Source organism: Berghia stephanieae, chromosome 2 (genome assembly GCF_034508935.2).
Source record: "Berghia stephanieae isolate SIO BIC M18660-M18661 chromosome 2, UCSD_Bste_1.3, whole genome shotgun sequence".
In the NCBI taxonomy this organism is placed as follows: Eukaryota; Metazoa; Mollusca; class Gastropoda; order Nudibranchia; family Aeolidiidae; genus Berghia; species Berghia stephanieae.
This window is the reverse complement of record NC_088361.1, coordinates 84,810,307-84,827,806: the sequence shown is the minus strand read 5'-3', so window position 1 is coordinate 84,827,806 and position 17,500 is coordinate 84,810,307. Positions and strand designations below refer to the sequence as shown.

The 17,500-nt window shown below is 33.4% G+C and overlaps 1 protein-coding gene across 1 annotated transcript in view; it reads left to right on the top strand.

Annotated features, from left to right (window-relative positions):
- Positions 1 to 12,856, top strand: part of LOC144965702 (protein disulfide-isomerase A4-like) — a 19,605-nt gene extending 6,749 nt beyond the window's left edge. The window contains exons 4-11 of the mRNA XM_078901302.1: positions 793 to 875; positions 1,498 to 1,636; positions 2,791 to 2,999; positions 3,624 to 3,779; positions 5,095 to 5,246; positions 6,472 to 6,634; positions 7,668 to 7,904; positions 8,327 to 12,856. Of these exons, the coding sequence (XP_078757428.1) occupies positions 793 to 875; positions 1,498 to 1,636; positions 2,791 to 2,999; positions 3,624 to 3,779; positions 5,095 to 5,246; positions 6,472 to 6,634; positions 7,668 to 7,904; positions 8,327 to 8,745 (1,558 nt within the window). The 3' untranslated portion in view covers positions 8,746 to 12,856. The remainder of the gene's footprint in view (positions 1 to 792; positions 876 to 1,497; positions 1,637 to 2,790; positions 3,000 to 3,623; positions 3,780 to 5,094; positions 5,247 to 6,471; positions 6,635 to 7,667; positions 7,905 to 8,326) is intronic.
- The last annotated feature ends 4,644 nt before the right edge of the window (positions 12,857 to 17,500 follow it).

The window sequence follows — 17,500 nt, the reverse complement described above, 5'->3', positions numbered from 1 at the left end:
AACAAAAATTCTGTTCGTAATTCCAGTTGAACAAAACACCTAAAGTCTACTATTTTATACCAGTATGGCTCGGTGGCTCAGCGGTCAGTTAAGTGATGTTAAGCATGGTCAGTTGCCAGACGGGTTTCAGTGATTGTAAAAGATTTGATTCCCAATGTTGTGTCCTTGGGTATGGCACTTAATACTCATTATCCCACTATACAGGTGTGAAAGTACCTGGCTATAGACAGTGATGGATTTTGTAAGAGAGTTATCAAAAAAAGAATACCTAACAGGTCCCTGGTTCAGTCTGAAATGGAAATATAGTTTCATATTGCCTGCTGGGGTAATAAATGAAACATTTTGAAGGGTATTCAGCATGGGAATTCCGTGGAAATGTGCTTTGTAAATGCCTATGTTTATTTATTTTATTTTCATTCGCTGCAGACAGAAATTGGATCACATAGATCTTGACTCTGAAATAGTGCTTGGTGACAAAGCTATTGTTATTATTGTTATTATTATTATTATTATTATTATTATTATTATTATTATTATTATTATTATTATTATTATTATTATTATTATTATTATTATTATTATTATTATTATTATGATGTTATTTATTATCATCATTATTGTCTTATTATTATTATTATTATTATTATTATTATTATTATTATTATTATTATTATTATTATTATTATTATTATTATTATTTATTTACTTTTTTGTTGTTGTTGTTATGAATATTTGAAATTTCATTCTCTAAATTAATGTTTTTAATTTTTCTGAATCATCCTTTTCATACAGATTTGAGGTTAGCGGATATCCAACATTGCGATTTTTCAAGAATGAAAAAGATTATGAATATGAAGGACCACGACAGAAGGATGGTATGATCAAGTTCAGCTTATAAAATCAACATAAGAAACATGATTTTATCTCAACTATTGAAATCTATTTGTCAAATATCCTGGTTAAAACAACAATCTATTTTGCTTCGTTTTTTAAAAATTTGTTTTGTTTTTGTTTTTGTATCTCTTCCAGTCTGTTGACAGAGCAACATTTACAATTAATTTTGATGTGCAATCATACATAATAATAGACTGTTTACTGCTTTAAAAAAGGCAAAATACAATTACATTTTTAGCTAATGTTTTTTATAAGATCATACGTTTTATAACACACTTCTTCTGTTTCTTAAATGAACCATGGTTTTTAATTCTCAAATAGGAAAGATGGAGGATAAGTAAAATCACAAATAAAAGCGAGACAAATAAGACTAATCTTGGAAGCTTTTTCATCTGAATGAAGTTGTGTATATAAATTAAGGAGTAATGCTTTAAGTTCAGATGACAATAATACATTTAAGCCTCCAAGATTTTTCTCTTATCAATGAATTAGGCTGCTCAGCAAACTAAATTAATATCTATTTTAACTTTTAAATTAACCTCTAAATTCAACAACGGTATATTGTATTTTAATTTTTTTTTCTGCCTCTTTCAACTTTACAAGGTATTGTGGATTATATGAAAGGAATTGCTGATCCATCCTGGGCCCCAGAACCAGAAGCTGTGGTCACTTTAACTAAGGAAAACTTTAAAGAGGTCACAGACCTTGCGGATCTGATGATGGTTGAATTTTATGCACCTTGGTATGTTTTGCTTGCTAATTTGTTAGATTGGCTAGATGTTTTGAGTAATAAGTAGCTTGCAAAACCGGTCCAGTAAAGGAAAATAAATGGAAAAAGAATAATAATAACTGGAGTCAAGAGAAAGTAAAGGAGTATATAGCTTTAAAATCCAAATCATTTCATAAAATTGAAATCTCTGAATTAAGCTTCAGAGTAATTTCCCCGCTTATTGAATTTTCAAAACATCCTTAAGAATCCAATGCTTAATTTTACTAATGCAGATGAGTCTGGATTACCTAATAATTTTTGGAATGAAAAACATTTTTTTTCTTTTCTGCATGATTTGACTGGTTATTTCAAACATTAAACCACTAGTGTCGGATATGATTTTGATAAATCAACAGAAATCTTCAAAAATAATAAAGGAGACTGTTGAATTTTTTCGTAAACCCTTTTAGGTAATGTAATAGGCACATTGGTGGATTGCTTGTGGAATCTTCTGTTCCCTATTTTAACTAATCTTGCTTTTTCTTTGGTGCCAACAACAGATTTTAATGGTAGTGTTGCAATAGTTATAAAATCTCTAAAAACAAAAACAACAAACTTCATTGATGATTTGGTAACTGGGTTGATAGATCGAGCTGAAAGAATTTCCTGAGAGAAGAGCTCTCCAACCGAAAGATTAGTAGCAATTATTACTCTCTGACGCTACAAAAAATTGGGATAAACTATTGACCTTAATGCTTAAACTAAGTCCCATCATTTACATATACCTGTCCGGATGTTACCACGCCCACTTCCATTCTATTTTAGACGTAAAAATCATTTGATAACAGCCAGTCAGATATTCATATGTGAAATTAAAAGGTGTAATTAAATTGACAGACTGATAGATGAGAGTTGGGTCCAAGTTTGTGTCACTAAACCACACTTATTGCTAATAGACACCCCGGACCCTTTTGAAAATTGCAACTGCCACTGTTCGTTCTAATGTTTATTTTGATTGATAATTTTGTGAATGAAAATTTCCTGTTAATGCACTTTTTTTTTGCTGTTTCCCTTAGATTGTAACACCAGGTTAGACCCGATTTGATTGATTTTAGTATGAAGAATAAGTAGGTCCATTGTGGTCCAAATATTTATTTGAATTTGAATTCTATTATTTTCCCTCTTAGGTGTGGCCACTGCAAGAGATTGGCCCCAGTCTATGAGAAAGCAGCCAAACAGCTGCTGAAAGAAGATCCTCCAATTATTCTTGCTAAAGTTGATGCTACAAAGGAAAGTGAATTGGCCAAAGAATTTGATGTTCAGGGCTATCCCACATTGAAGATTTTCAAGAAGGGGAAATCTCGTGATTACACAGGACAAAGAAATAGTGAATATGGTAGGAATTGACTTACAATTTTCACCCGCATTATTGGATTATTTAGATAAAATGTTATTATCGGATAAATGTGAACAGCCTAAAATTGTGAGGAATCATTCCAGATAATAATATCATATTATATTATATGCATTTCTTAAAATAAAAAGAAAGTAAAGCGATTATATTGAACAAAGAAATGGGCCACAATAAAAATTCATAAAAAGTTGTAGTTTTTGGTAAAGATCCCCTGTATTTCAGTCAAAACATTTACATATGGGAATTGATAGTTTTTAGTTTCTTACTTATATAAAAAAAAATTTGCCCCATATGCTGGTCAGAGTGGATCGTTTCATGTTGTATGAGATTGTTAGTACAATTTCCTCTTGTCACATATTTGATTTTATAATCACTTGATCGGTCTTGCTACATAAAAATGAAATTACTATTGCTATTAGTATAACCATCATCACATCTGGATTGTGACAAAATTGGGGTTTATTATTTGTTTTAAATGCTTTCTGGACAATCATAAATACATAATATACATAATGTTCACTCATTGACTTGATATAGGCTGTGCACATCTCTGTTTAATCTTATTTTCTGTTTATTTATCACAAAAAATTTTATCTTCCCTCCCAGACATCATTTCCTACATGGTCAAGCAAAAAGGAGATGGAGCAGTACAAGTAGATTCTCTTAAAGACCTAAAGAAGTTCTTCAGCACTGAGGATATTACAATTATTGGCTTTTTTAGCTCTCCAGATGATATTCTTGTCCAGCCTTTCAAAGATGTTGGTCAGTGTTTTATTTATATTGGGATTCAAATTTAATATTTTGATTTATGGCCCCCCTACCTAAATCTTGTATTTTGTTAGGTTGACAAAAATTATACCAAGTAAACACAATTAGAAATACTACTAACCTTTTTGCAGGGATGCCAAATGTCCGGTTTAAAATGGCTTTTTTCCAGGTTTAAAACCTCAGTTCACACCCTAAGAAGAAGGCAACTAAAGGTCCTTCTTCTCAAGACAGAAATAATATTATTTGAATTAATGCAAGGGCCCCATACACTTAAAAAGGAATAGAAAGGGGAAAGTTAAGAGAGAATTTAAGATAATCATTTACAAGGTCTGTTTTAGGTAAGATGTGCTGTCTCTGCTCAATTTCAGTTAAAAAATTTGGCCTAACAAAGAGTTAGACTTATAAGATCGGGGGACGGAATTGTTTGTTGTAGCAGAGGCTGTAATATTTTAAAGCAACCTAAAATTTCAGTAAATATTTGAATGTCAATTATTAACAGTACATATAAGATGAATGTTTAGGATATAAACCCTTCGTTCTCTCAATGAACAGAAAACAAAATATAGATTAGTGCAAATTTAGGAAAAGGAAGGGGATCAGTCTTTATATTGAGTAGTAAATATCATAGGTGTTATCATTGCAAATCATGTCTTTGCAGAGGAGTGATGAGACAAAAATGAATGTAGAAGTTCTTTCTATATGCTAAAGTTAGATAATAAGTTCAACGTTGAACACTGTGATCGATTCATGAAGTAATGGTGTTAACTGGCTGCCTTATTTCTATTTAATAAGGCATTCACTCATTCATTTCCATTCACACTTTTTCATCAACTTTACAAATCAGAGCCTCTTGCAGTGATTAGAACTATTTGTTGGGTGTGTTACGAAGAAAATAAAAATAAAAATTCTGCCAAGGGTTGAAACGATTTACTAAAAGAAAAACAAAGAAACATACAAATTTTCAAAATATTATTAATCAACTAGTTATACGTTTTATCATCATAGTTATGTAGATCAGATTTTATTTGTCTCAGGATTGGCTCATTATAATACCTTAATCTTTGACCAAATAAATTTTTTGTGGAGTAAATTAAATTTTTCATACTTTCACTAAGTCTAGAAGACATCATTTATGTAGTTTATGAGATAAATCAAGTAACTGTGTAATTAAACTCAACATAAATAAAAGTCAAACAAATTTGTATGTTTGCCTACAGATGTGAATACAATGGGTTCAATCATTACTATGGCTTCTTGCAAAGTGGCAATTGCTCTGTATCATACAATTTTTTTTCCCTCATTTTTTCAGCTGATGAACTGCGTGAGGATTATACATTTGGAATTGTTTACAACGAGGCTGCCCGTAAGGCTTACAAAATCAATGATGGATCTGTGGTCATTTTCAATGCAGAGAGATTTTATACTAAGTTTGAGCCCAAGTGGCATGTCCTGGCTGTGAAGGTGAGTAAATTTTAAATCTTATATAATATATATTTATTTTTTTGTGGATAAAGCCTTTTCTTTTGTCTTCATCTGAAATTGATTTCGTTGTGAATTGTAAACATCGAGCTTTTTCAGCTCTAGCACAACATGGCAATACCATTTTTTCTTCTTTTTTTTATTTTTTATCAGGAGACCGTTTTTGTTGTATTTATATGATGAATGAAACTTATGACATGCATTTCCAATTCTATGTAATATTTCGAGATTGTAACAAGAAAATAATTGTCATCCATTATGAAAAAAAAAAACAAACACACACATTATGTCTTATAAAGTAGAGCTAAAGATAGTGTGGTCCATGAAAGTAGTAACTATGATCATTAAAAAAAGAAGTAAAATAAAAGAATAGATAACATTCTCAATTCTAACTCAATCTGAGACTTTTGCTTATTCTAAAGTTTTGAATATCGGGCCTCATAATATTAATGTCTGTAACAGAATCGTGCAATTTTGTTTATGAATTGTGCATAATACTGGTATCCAGTGCAATTTTTACTCAGAAGGCAGGGTTTAACAGATTTTATGTTAGCTGCTCAAACCTTTATTACTTGGAACTGCAAGAGTTTATCCTCATTAATGTTTTAATAATAATGAGTAATAGAAATCAAAGGGAGATAGAGTTGTTATAATGTTTGTTGAAACATGTTTGGTTAATTACTCTCTGAAGATGGAATTTTAACTTACCGGATTATTTAGAATTGTTATGAAGTCCTCCAGAGCCGAATTACCCATGTATCTGGAGTTTATATCAGTTTCTGTAGCATTAATTGGAAGGTAACAGTTGCTTGCTACCCTTTGGATAGGAGATTTGTCTATGACAAAGTAAGCTCTACCAGATCAAGCAAATCTAGCTACCCATTCACTACTGGGTAGTTAGAGGGTTCAGAAGCACAAAACACCATGACATCTAGGGACAGTGGCTGGTCTCTTTGCCAGTAAGGCGAGTATTCGACCACTTAGCTAATGCGACTTTTCTTATACTAGGTACAATTAAAAAAAAACAAACCCAAAACACTCATCACCTCATATTTTTAGATTGTTGAGACTTGGCTTTAACTGGTTGTTTAAATAATGACAATAACAATTTTGATGAACATAGTAATAATGATAATAATAATAATAATAATAATGATGATGATGATGGTTACAATAATAATGCTAGAAACATTTATTTTTCTACTAGCCTGACACAGATGCAGATGCCATCAAGACGTTCATCAAAAAGCATGACCTCCCCTTGGTTGGTCACTACTCCAGAACCGGCACAATGGCAAAACGCTATGACGATCGTCGCCCATTGTGTATGGTCTTCTATTCTGTAGACTTTGGCTTTGATCACCGTGAAGGTAGGTTGGTTTTTCATTAATTTGACTGCCACTCTGCTTACTTTACTTTTCGTGGTTGTCAATGTCGGTTGTGAATGAATCTTGAGAAGTTTAGCTAAGGATTTAATATACTGCTATTTTTCTTAGGGGGTAAAATTTGTTGGTGTTTTGAAATTTGAAATAACTGGATATGACAATCTTCTATTACATTTAATGAGAGAAAAATAAATGTTTCAATTGAAGGTAAAGTAATTAATTCGAACTCACAACTTGAATGTTTATTTTTATATGTTTATTGACATTTCCAACATAAATGGTCATTTAAGCATCAGGAAAAGTAAGATGATAAAGATAAAAAAGAGAATAGGAAAGGATGACAGAAGGAATATTCCTCTGGATCTAGTCTGCAACAAAAACTATCTCTCTAACCTGGATCTTTTCCTGAAAATGAAAATGCATTTGTATTCTCACTTATAATGTATACGTATCTAACTCATGCACAGTATAGATGGGCCCATATACTATGACATCTAACGAGAGATGATTTACAAGTTTAAAAAATCATCTCGCATAAAAGATGCATGACAATGGTGGCCTTAACCCAATGACATGCTGTGATTTCTAATTGCTAGGACCTTTTACTATGTCATTTTCTACCTTTTTACTGGCGCTGAAATGTCTAAAATGTGTTGCGAGCGCCGTAAAACCCTTAAAAACAAACAAACAAACAAACACAACTCTGAAAGTTACATGAAATTGACAAAATTTTTGTGTTACCTCCCCAGGGGCAAATCACAAGTTGAAATATATATATAATGCAAAGCTGAATGAAGTAATTTTTGGATGCAGACAATGCTATTGATTGAAAAATGTCAGGTTGATATATGACGCCATGTAATTAAAAAAGGAGATAAAGGAATTTTATTATGCAATGTTGTTTTATTGAGGTTTGTTTTTTTTTTTTTTTTTTTTTTAAATTCATGTCAGGATATATTGCATAAGACATTTTATGAATGAAATCATTATGATTTTACTGCAATATTTGACATTGCAGCAACTCAACTGTGGAGGAACAAGATTGCTGCCATTGCCAAACAATATCCAGACATTACCTTTGCTGTTGCGGATGATGAGGAACAAAGTGAAGGTCTGAAGCAATTTGGTTTGGATGAGACAGGAGAAGAGATGAACATTGGTATCCATGGTGCTGACAAGAAAAACTATCCCATGGAGGCTATGGATGAGTTTGACAGTGACCACATTAAAGACTTTTTGGATGCTTACAGAAAAGGTAAGCATGTCCTCAGTTCTGTCAAATATGGCCTTTATGGATGCTGTTAAAAGGAACTATATTGAGAGTTAGGCTTTTTTAAAAAGAATCTAACAACGTTTTTAATCTGAGTTCGCTTAGATCAGTTTAGACAAAGTCACACAGTTGAATGAGTACTTTAGAGCCACTCAGTCCATGAAGATGGTTTAACTTTTGTGTTTCTTTCTATTCTGAAATAATCAATGACTGTTGCAGGGGATGCAAAACACTTTCTTACAGATATAAGTCCCAACCATTGGCTTAACATAGAGCTTTCTAATTGAACTACTGAAGTCTCGGGTAAAATACAGATTCTCTAATAATTTTTGTTTTACAATGCCACAAATACACTTTATTATTTTGTTGCCAAACTAACAACTTTCATTTTTGACTAAATCTTACAGGCCAACTGAGTCCATTTATCAAGTCCCAGGTTCCACCTAAGAAGCAAGGGCCTGTCATCACAGTCGTTGGAAAAACTTTTGACAAGATAGTTTTGGATGAAAGCAAAGATGTTCTCATTGAGATGTACGCTCCATGGTGCGGCCATTGCAAGAGTTTGGAACCAATTTATCTTTCTCTGGCTAAAAAATTGAAGTCTGAGAAAAATCTTGTGATAGCTAAGCTTGACGCTACTGCAAATGACGTACCAGAACATTTTAGTGTATCGGGTTTCCCAACTCTATATTTCGCCCCTGCAACATCAGAGGGCAAGAGGAATCCGTTGAAGTACGATGGTGGAAGAGATGTAGAAAGCTTTGAAAAATATCTGAGGGAGAATGCTGTGGCTTCATTTGGTAAAAAGTCTAAAGAAGAGTTGTGAGTGTTTAGAGACTGTTTGAATGTGGTTTGTGTTTTCACATTGTTTTGTTCCCTCTTCTGTTATTTGGGATCAATCATTAGTATAATTTTGATATCAGTTAATTCCATATCATCACGTTCATCTAAAGTGTTGCCTTTCAATGTAGTATTTTCATGACATATTTTAATAGTAGTAGGATGCCTTTGGCATGCTACTACTTTTATTATTATTGTTATTATTATTATTATCATTATTATTATTATTATTAATATTATTGTGATTGTATTAAAAAATATTTTAATTTTAATTTTTTTTGTTTTGGATGTACGATAGGTGATATATAATATGATATATTTTTTAAAAATATGGGTTAGGTGGAGGGAAAATGGTTGGACTAGAAACGAGGATGATTTTGAGGTTCCTAATTGAATGATATTGTTGGTGTAACTCTTTATTCGTTTCAATCTACATGTACTTATCTATGATTTGTCTGATTACACCAATCGTGATCATCTCATTCTTTTGATGGAAGAACTCGTAACCAGCGCAAAGAATATTCTCCAGTTTAGCATTGATATATAAACATACAATTTTAGTCCAGTTGTCAGGCTTTTTTTACAAGAAGTGCTTGGTGTCAATGATGTAATTGTCTGTTTGTGACTGATTATGCATATTATGTGTGTTATTCTTAGGCAGCGTTGATTCGTATGACGATGAGAGAAAGTTGGGCTATGTTTGCTGTGCCATAGTGAAATGACTGGTTAGGAATAATTAAATGTCTACTGCACATTTATTTTTTTTTTTTGATTAATGAATTCCGATTGATTGTAGGGATATTTTTATGTGTATGATTTGATTTGAAGTTGTTATCGTTTGATGTGATTTGCCTTGACCTTTAGGCATGCATAAATTTGAAAGAAAAAAGAAAAGGGCCCAAAATAGCTGGCTTTTATATGATATTTGAACTGCTGAATTAATGTGCTGCTCATTTGTTAAAAAATAGAGCACTGGTTAGACCCCCATGGTGGGCTGAGAGGTCGCTTTTGCTTTGTCTTCTATTCTCCTATATCTGTTTTCCTTTTTTCATGTTGCCCTCTGTCTTTGTTGTGGATTGAGATCCTTGGCTCAGAGGGAAGCAGTCAAATGTATACAACAAGAGATGAAGTGAGTAGAAAAGTGCCAGAAGACAATAGAGAATAAAAATTTTCGCGGCGGTGGTGGGGTTTGAACCAGCGACCTTATTGGTACGACAACTCTGCCTGGCAGGTGAGAGCGTGGCTCTACCGTGTGAGCTATCCACGAATACAAAATATTAGTATCAAACTCAGGTCAATTCTAGAGCTCTCTCTCACCCACTTCTGGAGACCGCCGGTTCGCTCGCCACAAAACCATCGCGAAGTTACTTGACCAGCAGTTAAGCTTAATAGCCAATATTCTCAACACAAACATATAACATAGAAACGATTGAGACATTGAGTATGCTCCGGTATATGGGGTGAATTTTTTTTTTTCAGTCAAATGTATAGTTCATTAATTTAGAGATGATATTTTTTCCCTCATAAATCATCTTTATGTTATGTACTATCATAGTTTAAAAAACAATTATATTGAGTATTGTGTATCCTTCATGGCAGGATCCTTTGCTTTTGTGCCTGGATAAGACCATTAGGTAGCGGGTGGTTGGATGGGAGCATCATCCTTGAATCATATACCTATGATGTTCGCATGGGTGTACGATCCGATAGTGATGTCGTTTCTTCTTCTCTTTACTAGCCTATCCTGCTTCTTTGGTTTGTGATTGTATTTTTGACAGGGGATTTTTTTTTTTTCTGTAAATCTTCTGCCTGTTTGTTCTTGGTTATTTATAATTTAGCTTATGATATCTTTAGGTTATGATTTTGATTTACATTTGTACTATTTTTGTTAGATTGCTTGTTTTTTTGTTTCAGCGGTCTCTCATATAACCTCAATTGTGTTGGAAGAGACCTAAAGCAACAAACAAACAAAAAAACAGACCATTAGGTAATATCAAAGTAGGCATATTAGATTAGTCATGGAATCCTCTGTTCCCTGATTTGAACTAGTCCCCTTTGACTTTTTTCTTTGGTGCTTTTAACTTCAGATCTATAACTCTTTCCTACTGAAATGACCTAACAGTGCCACAAGCGCTGTGAAACCCCTAAAAACAAAACAAAACAGAACAAATAGTCACATAGCTTGCTTTGTGGATATTGAAGTATATTTGCTGTGCCCAATGATGTATTTTTGGATATGATGGATGTTGTATCGCATTACATAAACGAGTGCCAAGAAATTCAGCTGTTTTTTTAAAAGCTTTATTTGATTGAATAAAACCACAGTCTGTAAATCCTATTTTGAAAATTATATTGATTGATAGAAAAAGAAATGGTTTTAATCAAATTCTTCTTAGAGAATCTGAAAAATTAAATCTTCTCATCTGTCTTGTTACAATTTTTTATTGTTGTTGTAATTTTGTAGTTAATGTAATTTTATTATTATTTAAATGATATTTAATAATTACTCAGATTGTTTTGTCAATCGGTTTTAAATATTGATGTTACATAATGAAATATACTTAACACACACCGTGACATGCCCAATTTCTGCCCTCATTTCAAGTCGAGGAGGCACAACTCTATTGACATCTCTTATTAATATACTTTAATATTATGAGCTGCTGTATTCCAGCTCTATTAAAACAGTGTGTCTAGGTCTATACAATCTTCATAGTTATTTTGTGTTTGGAGCTTGAGTTTAGCTCTAGTGTGAAATTAATAGTAATAATTACTTGCTACCCTCTTCTTAGGACACTAATCTAGAGTATTTACTGTAATCTGTAAATTAGCTCCAACGACTGGGGCACTTAGAAAAATTATAAAGTGTTACAGATTTTTTGTGTGTGTGTGTGTCTATTCAACGCATTATGAATTGAGTTTCTGGACCACTCTATCGTCAAGAATCCATCATTGCATCTTCGTATCTTAGCACATATTTGTGTGACTTTGACGTCTTGTGGTATGACACTTGCCTTCGGATTGGCAGGTCCTGAGTTTGAGTCCCACTCTGTGTGGCACAAAGTTGAATCCTTGAAAAAGGTTTTAAACTCACATTCTCTCACTACTCAGGTTTAAAACGAGTACCTGGCTGATAACAGCCTTGTTTTTGACTTATAAAAATTGCAGAATCGCCTCATAGGTGACATGTCTTGTCTTACATGTTAAGTGTTGTGTTAGCTTGGGACCCCTTGTTAAATGCTTTAAGCCAATTTGATGGCTGTTGTGCTCTATAACAGTTCAATTTTCTTTAAAAAAATTTTTTTTTTCCTTTTTAAATAGAAGATTTGGCCACAACGTTTAGAGTATAGTGTTGAGCTAAAATTTTCCCTTTTCATGTGAAAATTTAAAAAGTGATATGGCTCCTGCTTTTGTATTTTGATTAAATATAGGTTGAAAACTTATTTGTCAAGAAATATTTTGTGCCAACTTTTTGCTTATGTTGCATCTGAAAATCATTTTTATTTCTTTGTATAAAGGGATGCGACCTGAATTGTGTTTTAGACAGTTCCAGTGATTGTGTGAACACTAAAAGCCGAGATAAGTTGAGTAATATTCTATGACCAGATGATTTGATTTAGAGAAGTGTTCAAGAAACCACATGTTGAAATTTTATGAATTTATACCGTAGTTTTGCGTTGTTTTTAAAACGCAGTAGGTATATATATGCAATGTTAACCAATAGCACATACTACTTTGTTCTTTTAAAAAATGACAAGTTAAAGCAGCAGTAGGAGGATAAAAGTCGACCATTTTTTTAGATTTCACAAATGCTGCAATTTTAGTTTGTTGTGATCAAACTTTTCAAGTGTCGTTTTGAATTTACTTTTATTTATACGTTAAAGATCATTGAATGCACATTGGATCTACAATCATCGAAGGCTGAAAGAGACGTCTGATAGCCAACAATACCTGTGTAATAAATATGATCTGTGACATTCATTTATTGTTCCTATATTATTATAAATATATAGCTGAATGATTTGGTCGTGGGTGATAATGATAACACAACTGACTTTATGTTATTAAAATAAAAATAAATGCATTATGTTTTTCAACTTTCGTGTTTTGTCTTTGAATAATAGGATATAAAATAAAACCATCTTTTTGCACGTGTGTGTGTGTGTGTGTGTGGGGGGGGGGGGGGGGGGGGGGGGGGGGGGGGGGGGGGGGGGGGGGGCGGAAGAAATAGTTTTTTTTCTTCTTGTTACTTCCTTGTGTACGTTGTTTTAAAGTCTTAGCTGCTGAACTTTTGATTGAGGCCTATTGGGTGGGATCATTCGACCTCCTATGGTGGGCGGAGAGTTTTTCTATCCCCTTGTATCTTTTTTCCTTTTCCAAGTTGCTTTCCATTGGAATGAGATTACTTGGTTTTGCCCTGGCCCCTAGCTGAGAAGGAAACAGTCAAATATATAGTATTAGTTTTGAGAGATAAATTTTTTAAAACTTTGTTGGTTGGGGTTCCTGACCTACCATAGTGGGCAGGGAGCCACTTACCGTGTCTTCTTCTATCCCCCTAATCTGTTTTCCAGATTGCTTTCTGTCTTTGTCTTGGAATGACTCAACTCATGCCAGGTGATTGATTTTCACTTAATTCTCTCAATTTAATCACACTATAAACTTTTAAGTTTACATAATATACATTTCTGTGTGGGTACAATTGATCTGGCAAGAACTGGCGACTATCTTACTTAAGCGTTTACCATTAATATAACCGATATCAACTTAAATGTGCAACTCAATGTGCTCAATGCGCTTTACAAGGTGTCAAAAGACACCAGCAACACAAGACATGAGACCTGCGAGGCGCTGATACAACTTCTTTTTCGACAGTGACAATGCTGTTGCCGGTCAAGTACTCATTTTACACCTGGGTACGGGGACAGAATGTTGGTATATTATCGCCTTTTACAAGGACTCAACGTTTACTCCACCCCCCCCCCCCCCACACACACACAGAGCGGAACCTATTAACTGGTCTGAATGCGAGTATTGTACCAATACAAAGCGCATAGGCGAGTCCCCGAAAAAGGCTCTTTAGTTACATTCTCTAAACGTACTCAGCTGTAAAATGAGCACCTGGTCGTAAACAGCGTTGTCTCTGTCAGAAAAAAAGGAATATCGCCTAACAGGCGTAATGTCTCGTCCAATATGTTAAATGTTGCTTTTGGCTAGGAACCCTTGGGGGGGGGGGGGGGGGGGGGTAAAGATGTAATTACCCAACTGCGGTCTAGTAACAATGACAAGGAGCTGATTGACGTCATCTTCATCCAGTATATTAAATTATATGTTAAATACAATATTGAATAGACACTTAGATAACCACGCCTCTCGGACAGTCGTCATAATGTAAACAATGATAGTGATTGGTAAACATAAAAAACTACAAAGTTTTATTATTAATGGTATGTGTCTAAGTAAGATACCCACTGTTCTACCGCTTGATGAATAAAACCAACAAAGAAATCTGTGTAAACTGAAACGTTATTATCTGATCGAAGCTCGAAGAAATAAATAACGATGTGAAATTGAATTTAATATACGAAAACAGATAAAATGGACGTTTCGGGTTTCCTCTTTATCATCAAAACAGGATGAATGAAACACTACAGACGAATAGGATAATGTGGTAGTGGCGTTGTTATTTTTCCTTCTAGTAATGCCTCATCTTTAAATAAGAAAGGGTGCTTGGAAGAAAATCTAACCTTGGTTAGGTGGCCTTGACATCCCTTGTAGCATGGGAGGCCGGTTGTGTGTCTCCTGTGTCTTTTGTCTATCTATATCTATTTTGATCTTCTACATATTTTTTTTCCTGGTCAAGCTCTGGTTTGAGCTATTCGCGTTTGCTATGGTCCTGGCTTTAATCCTTTTCTGAGAGGAAAACGATCAAACATGTTATTAATTTATGGGTAGTCTATCATGAGAGCCATGTGACTCATAGACCCAGAGTTAATCCCGGTTTATATAACGGACAGTAACACTCATTTACCACCATTTGGATAGGGCGTGATGCTATCGCAAAATACCTTCTGTCCTAACATACCCTGAAATCCAATCACTACTGGCGTAATTCTATCGCAAGGTACCTTCTGCCATATTTAATGTAATTTACCTGTAATCCAATCACTACTGGGTGGGTGGGAGGGGGTGGGGTCGGGGTCACATTATCAAGCTCGACTCAACCCGTGATCGATACTTTTCTCTTTGCCTGTAAGGAGAGTGCCCTACCAAATTGCCTATCGAGATTCCCATTATCTTATTTGGAGATGATGTAACAATAATCATCTCCTTGTATCTAGGACCCGTCGCCTCAAAAATCACGTAGGAGTGGTATTGACGCTGAGATAAATAACGTTTATAATAATATAATATAAATGTAATTTATAAACAAAATATGACCATTGGGATAACTTTGTTTCATTGAGGGATTGATCTCGTAGTTATAAACCAACATTTAAAACATTGATGTGTCTGTTCCTTTTAATTGGATATTTACTTTCTGGTAGCCGCTTTCATCTCGGCAAAAATAGTTACCAGTTTGAAGGGGTAAGTCACATTTATAAATGTGAGGCCTTGTGGTGTGACACTCGCCTTTGGACTGGAAAGTCCAGGGTTGCAATCCTACTTTGAGTGGAGCAAAGTTGAGTCCTTTGAAAAGGCTCTATGCTCACATTCTCTCACCGTGCTCTGGTGTATGAGAGCCTGGCCGTTAACAGCGTTGTATCTGTCGGGGAAAAATGATATAGCTTAATTAACAGGCGTTCTGTCTCGTCCTACATGTTAAATGTTGCTATTGGCTAGGGACCGTTTGTTAAACGCTTGGAAAGCGCCATATAACCCTCTGCAAAGCACAAAACATGACAAGATAAAGAAAACGAACAGGATATCAGCATCTACAAATAAATTTAGTTTTCATTTATTGCTTGACACCAATGGTATTTAGAACATTCCATTATGAGCAGTATGAGATCAATTCACATAATATTATGGGTATCACATACAATTAATCAATTCTCGTTTTAAATATAACTGAGATTAACACCAAAACATCTAAGTCAATATCATCATCAGATAAGCATGTCATCATCATCATCATCATCATCATCATCATCATCATCATCATCATCATCTCTCTCTCACACTCTCTCTCCCCCTATCTATCTATCTATCTATCTATCTATCTATCTATCTATCTATCTATCTATCTATCTGTCTATCTATCTATCCTTCTATCTATCTATCTACCTACCTACCTACCTATCTATCTATCTATCTATCTATCTATCTATCTATCTATCTATCTATCTATCTATCTATCTATCTATCTATCTATCTATCTATCTATCTGTCTATCTATCTATCCATCTATCTATTTGTCGTCTATCTATCTGTTTGTCAATCAATCTATTTATCTATCTTTCTACCCACCTACCTATCTATCTCTCTATTTGTCTATCCGCTTGTTTATCTATCTATCTATCTATCCTTCTATCTATCTATCTACCTACCTACCTACCTACCTATCTATCTATCTATCTATCTATCTATCTATCTATCTATCTGTCTATCTATCTATCCATCTATCTATTTGTCGTCTATCTATCTGTTTGTCAATCAATCTATTTATCTATCTTTCTACCCACCTACCTATCTATCTCTCTGTTTGTCTATCCGCTTGTTTATCTATCTATCTATCTATCTATCTATCTATCTATCGATCTATCTATCTATCTCTTTCTTTCTCTCTCACTACATCTTTCTTTCTCTCTTACTTGCAGGCGCTGACACACCAACACACAAACACACACTAGACCATAAGCTCGTAAATACACGAAAACAAATGACACATAGCATACTATATGTTATTTACAGATCAGATCAATACAATATTGAGCAACATTTTATTGTCCACTTTTATACAAATCCACTCACACACACACACATACACACACACACACACACACACACACACACTCTCTCTCTCTCTCCATCTCTCTCTCTCTATGTATCTCTCCATCTCTCTCTCTCTCTTCCTTCTCTCCATCTCTCTCTCTCTCTCTCTCTCTCTCTCTCTCTCTCTCTCTCTCTCTCTCATTCTGTTTATAATTTGTCCAATAAGCTCAGCAGCATCTATAGTACATCGACTTAGTCTTCCAAGAGAAACAATAGGCACAGCTTTTAACTACAGGTAATGCAAAAAAGTATATGTTCATAACATTGACATTTAATTATTTTTATTCAATTCAATTGATAACAAATATAGACCGATTGCAACCACACAAAAAAAGAAGAATAAAATCAATAATAATAATAATAATAATAATAATAATAATAATAATAATAATAATAATAATAATAATAATAAAAGAAATAATAATAATAATAATAATAATAATAATAATAATAATAATAATAATAATAATAATAATAATAATAATAATAATAGTGGTAATAATGATAATAATATAATAATAATAATAATAATAATAATAATAATAATAATAATAATAATAATAATAATAATAATAATAATAATAATAATAATAATAATAGTGGTAATAATGATAATAACAATAATAGTAGTAATACTGATAATGATGATGAGAATGATGATGGTGATGATGATGATGATGATGATGATGATAATAATACTAACAATAATAATAATACTAATAACAATATAACAATAATAATGATAATAA